The sequence below is a fragment of the Castor canadensis genome, chromosome 6 (genome assembly GCF_047511655.1).
Source record: "Castor canadensis chromosome 6, mCasCan1.hap1v2, whole genome shotgun sequence".
Lineage (NCBI taxonomy): Eukaryota > Metazoa > Chordata > Mammalia > Rodentia > Castoridae > Castor > Castor canadensis.
The window spans coordinates 177,457,161-177,462,396 of record NC_133391.1 but is presented as its reverse complement, the minus strand read 5'-3'; the positions used below and the strand labels follow the sequence as shown (position 1 = coordinate 177,462,396).

Here is a 5,236-nt window from a genome sequence, read left to right as displayed (position 1 = left end):
GGTCATTGCCATCAGCTAGTGTGCAGTTCAGGCTCTAGCCTCACTCTCCTTCCACTGGGACAGGCCAGTGCTGGAAAGCAGATCTGCAAAGATGCTGATGAGGCCTCAGGCTGCCTGTGCAAACACCCAAGCTCAGACTCTGACTAGCCTCACATTTGGCACCTGGAGCCAAGTAGCTCTGCTTTCACCAGCTGTGTACCACGAGGCAAAAAGAAGCCTTCACAGTCATAGCCAAACAGGTGCCCCAGGTCCAAAATAGCAGTCAGATGATCAAAAGGGCCAGCTCACCACTTTCTGCCCAAACCCTAGCTGCTCCCAGCAACAGCAGCTAAAAATAGGCATGAAAGCCACATACCTTGCAGAGGATCAGCAGGGACAGCCCTATCCCGCTAGGGTCCAGGGCACAATGAGGTCGCTCCGCTTCATTTCTGCTGAATCCCTTGTGTCCCACCCTCAGCTGGCTGGGGAAAGCCTGGACAGCGTGGCCCACAACCTCTACCCGCTCCTATTCAAGGCCAGTTACCTGCAGGAGCAGGCAGAAGTGACCCGCGCTGTGCTGGGGCACTGGCCACAAGAGGAATTCCGGCTGGCAGCGCTGCTGGGGCCAAGTGCTGACCACCCTGAGGACCTGCGTGACCGGGCCTGCAGGACCTGCCTGGAGGCCTGTGTGCAGGGGCTGGCTGACCATGTGCTGCAGGGCATGAGTGGCCGGCTCTGGATAGCTGACTTCACAGGTGTCCGGGATGTGCAGGTGCAGCGATGCCCTTGTGGGAGGGCACTGGGAAGGTGGGGCCGTACTGAGTTGCTGGCCAGGACCTGCTGCCAGTTGCAGGCAGAGGCCAGCAAAATCAGGCACACCATTGAGGTTCTCACTGACCTCTTTGTCACTGAGGGAAACTTTGAGGTGGTGGTACAGGCCCTGCAGCCAGCAGGCCTGGCTCCTCTGAAATTGAGCTGCACCTCATTCCGGGCAGACAGCCTGAGTCCTGGGAAGCTCCTGCAGGTCCTGTGCCTGGCCAGACCGGGTGAGCTGCGCAAGCTGGAGTTGGTACACAACGTACGGCTGCATGCTGGCCATGTGCAGCAGCTGTTGGCCCAGGTGGGCTTCCCTCAGCTGGCCTCACTCACCCTCCCCACCAAGGCCTTCAATGCGCCCCCGACCTGTGCCCCAACTCCTGAAGGTGAGGACCGCCTCCTCACCTCTATTGCCTTGGAGCTCAGCCACATGACCCAGCTTACTGAGCTGAGCGTGGCCTTCTCCACGCTGACCGGGAAGATTCAGACACTGCTCGGGTGAGTCTCAGACTGGGCAGAGGAGTGTCTGGGCAGGCTGGAGAGGCACTGAGGGATAGGAATGAGACCTGCTTACTCACAGTCTCCCACTTCATTGCTCCCTGGAGTTGTATTGGCCAGAACAGGAGGAGTGGAATGAGGGGAGGGTTGACCCTGCATTAGAGCCACCAGCAAAGAAACTGAGGGAACTCAAAAAACTGCTTTCATTTAGCAAAAGAGAACATGCCAGCTTGGATGCAGTAGCCACACTTGCAATCCCAGCATTTAAGAGGCTGAGATAGGAGAATTGTGAGTTCAAGGGCAGTCCAGGCTACAAAGGGAGATTGTCTCAAAAAACCAAGGGCTAGAGGTGTAGCTTAGTGGTGAAGTGCTTGCCTAGAACATGGCAAAGCCCTATCAGATCCCCAGGACTGCCAAAAAAAAAAAAAAAAAAAAGGGTGGGAGGAACAGAGAGGGAGGGGGAAGGGGGGGAGAAAAGAATGGAGGGGGAGAGAAGGAGAGAGAGAGAGAGAGAGAGAGAGAGAGAGAGAGAGAGAAAGAACATGTAAACTAGCAGGTCTACAAGGCAGAAGTAACTACAGTGAGTCCTATGCTTGACTATTGTACAGCAAAGTGCTCAATACTCATTGGCTTAAAACAACCAGCATTACACCCCAGGAATGTGTGGCTAAGACCGGCAGCTTCGACTCAGGGTTCTGTCAGCTGACTGTGGGCACTTCAGACTTATCTTAAGACCTGGCTGGACAGATGATCCTCCAGGATCATTCATGGGAGGACTGGGCTCCGAGGCATGTGAAGTCCTCATGGGGCAGGAGCTAGTTGTGTCTCCCCCACAGCAGCTCTGCTATGAATAGGGGCAGGAGGGCAGCAGCCAGAGAGGGCCACAATCAAGGTGGCCTCACATACAGAATGCTGTCACAGTTGCAGGCTCTCAGACAGGTGGGACCCAACATGGGCAGGCAGTGGGGAAGAAGCTAGAGCAGAAGGATGGAGGAAGAGGACACAGAGCAGGACCCCAGGTACATTCTGCCCTGTTCAGCAAGGATTGTGAGGGGATGTCCTCAGACAGGTCCAGGATCCTCATAGGGTGGGGTGGCATGACAATATACATTCTTGCAAGTCCTGGATGTGGATGCTGTTCTGGAGACCTTGCCTAGCTACTCCTTTACTGATGCCAGCTGCCTATGCCAACTGAATCAGAATTAGTGATTTTGGGATATAGAGCCCAAGTCGGGGTCTTTGGGTTCCCTTTCCAGCAATAAAATTGTGTGGGCTCCACTATTGTTAAGAGTGACAGCATCTTCTTCCTTGAGACTTCTTGTGCAAGTTGATTCCTGACCACACAGCAGACCTAGCAGCCACAGACAAGTGAGGGAACATGGCAGTGTCCCAATAAACCAATAAATTTATGGACACAGGTATTTCCATTTCATGTAACTTTCACATGTCACCAAATATTCTCGTCTTTTTCAACTATTTAAAAATATCAAAGTCACTATCAGCTCTCAAGCTGTATGAAATCAGGTGGCAGCAGGACAGTCCTGTAGGCCATGGCTCTTGTGACACACAAGTGGATGGATTGCTGACATCCACCTATTGCTCATCTGGGGACTTCCTCTCATCTGTGCTGTTTTCTGCCTGCCCTACAGCTCCCTCAGGACCCCACTGCGAGTGCTGGACCTGGCCAACTGTGCCCTGAATCACGAAGACATGTGCTTCTTGGCAGACTGTGCCCATGCCACCCATCTGGAGGTGCTAGATCTCAGTGGACACAACCTGGTTCACCTCTACCCCTCTGCCTTCTTCAGACTGCTGCGTCATGCTGCTCATACACTGCGGGTGCTAACCCTGGAGGAGTGTGGCATCGCAGACAACCATGTGGGCATGATGACCCTAGGCCTGAGCCCCTGCCGCCAGCTTCAGGAGTTCAAGTTCCTTGGGAACCCTCTGTCAGCCTGTGCCCTTAAGAGCCTCTTCTCTGCACTCTGTGAGCTCCCTGAGCTGCGCTGCATTGAGTTTCCAGTGCCAAAGGACTGCTACCCTGAGGGTGCTGCCTACCCCCAGGATGAGCTGGCCATGTCCAAATTTGATCAGCAGAAGTATGCTGTGATTGCAGAGGAGCTGCGTGTGGTGCTGCTGCAGGCCGACAGGGACGACATCCAGGTCTCCACGCCTCTCTTTGGAGGTTTTGATCCAGACATTCATGAAACCAGCAATGAGCTTGGGGCTTTCCTGCTGCAAGCTTTCAAAACTGCTTTAGAAAACTTTGCCAGAGCACTAAAGCAGATGGAGTAGAGCCTCGAATTATGCCAAGGACAGACCTGGCATTTCATCTGCATAGTGCCCTGTGGTCAGTACTGGATCAGAGGCTTAGGCCAAGCCTTCAGCATCAGCAGCACCACTGCCAAAGGCATTTCTTTGTGAAAGTCATAAGCGCACCTGTTTAGACACTGTAGGAGGATGCCCTGCCTTCTAGATGTGACATGAGGGGCCCCTGGGTGTGAGCGCAGCAAAATTCTAGAGCTGGGGTGAAGCTGCCATGGTGAAGGCTTCACCACCCTGGCAGAGGGAGGAGGACTACTCAGCTGGACTTCAGTGGACATCTGCCAGGGCAGGATGTGGGGAGCAGGGTCCACCTGACTCTGAAGCAGTGAAAGGGAGAAATGATAGAACTCATCACTGAAAATGAATAAAAGAAGTAGCCCCCCAAAAAATCTACTGAGAAATAGACTAAAAGTGAAAAGTAAACATGAAGACAAGAAACAGTGGCTCATGTCTGTAATCCCAGCTACTTGGAAGGCTGAGATTGGGAGGATCACGGTTAGAAGCCCACCTCCGCAAATAGTTCACAAAACTCCATCACCCAAATAATCAGAACAAAATGGACTGGAAGCTAGCTTTTAGTGTGCTTTGCAAGCGCAAACACCTGAGTCCCACAAAACAAATAAATAAATGAACATGAAAAGTGAACCAGATCCCTGGTCCCAGCAGGAACTCAGCCATCTGGTGGTGCAGGGAGTGGCTTTCAGTTGCTGTCAGTGGCTCTGTCCTCGCTGTGCATTCAAGTGGGTACACACCAGCTTCTAAGCAGGCCTGGACTGAGGGTGTCTAATTGTTGCAGGGCGCCTCAATGTTTCTCAGCACTGCTCCTACTACATTTTCTGCTGAGCAGCCAGACTCTAAGCCATGCCCCAGCTTCTTTGCTCCTCTGGGTGTGTGAGGCCAATTCACTGAGAAGCAAATTAACCTCTGAGAAAGACCCATTTGGATTTCGTTTCCTCCAAGATCTGCTTTGTCAAAGAGCTGAGTGTTAGGATGATCAAATGCTAATAAAACAAAAGCATGATTTACCCAGATACAGCATTTATTTATTGTAGTTCTGAATCTTTAAAAGAATCTGGAAATAAAACATTCTCAAGACAGAGGTGACAGCTTGGACCCAGGACCAACTGAGTGCAGGCCAAAGGGTCTGAAACTCTGCTCCGCTGTGTGTTACCTCTCTGACATGTATCTCCATCCCAGACCCTCCAGTGCCACGTCCTGCCCAAGGTGCCTCCATCCCAGGTCCTCACAAGCCACCTCTTCCCCACCACGTATCTCCATCCCAGATTCTCTTGTGTAACCTCCTCCCTCCAGATGTGTCTCAATCCCAGGTCCTCCTTTGCCATCCTCTCCCCTAGATGTATCTCCATCCCAGCTGTTTCCATATGGCCCCTGGCCTCAGGTATATTCCCAGACATTTTCTGTGCAGCAAAGTCGGGCAGTCTTGTGTTGGATCTCTAGCATGAAGCCATCACAGGGTCTGTCTGCTGAGGACAACTTCCTCTTGGCTCTAGGCAGCCAAGAACCACCCAAGTGCACAAGTATGTCTCCCAGGTAGGAAACAATGCCTTCTACCCCTCTACATCTACCCACTGCTTTCCCTGCAATCACCTCAATTGTT

The 5,236-nt window shown here is 52.5% G+C and overlaps 1 protein-coding gene across 1 annotated transcript; it reads left to right on the top strand.

The window, feature by feature from the left end:
- Nucleotides 1-306: 306 nt before the first annotated feature.
- Nucleotides 307-4,649, top strand: Lrrc14b (leucine rich repeat containing 14B). The gene is made up of 2 exons (XM_020174792.2): nucleotides 307-1,293; nucleotides 2,943-4,649. Exons 1-2 carry the CDS (start codon nucleotides 341-343, stop codon nucleotides 3,586-3,588), a joined length of 1,599 nt encoding a protein of 532 aa, XP_020030381.1. The 5' UTR covers nucleotides 307-340; the 3' UTR covers nucleotides 3,589-4,649.
- The last annotated feature ends 587 nt before the right edge of the window (nucleotides 4,650-5,236 follow it).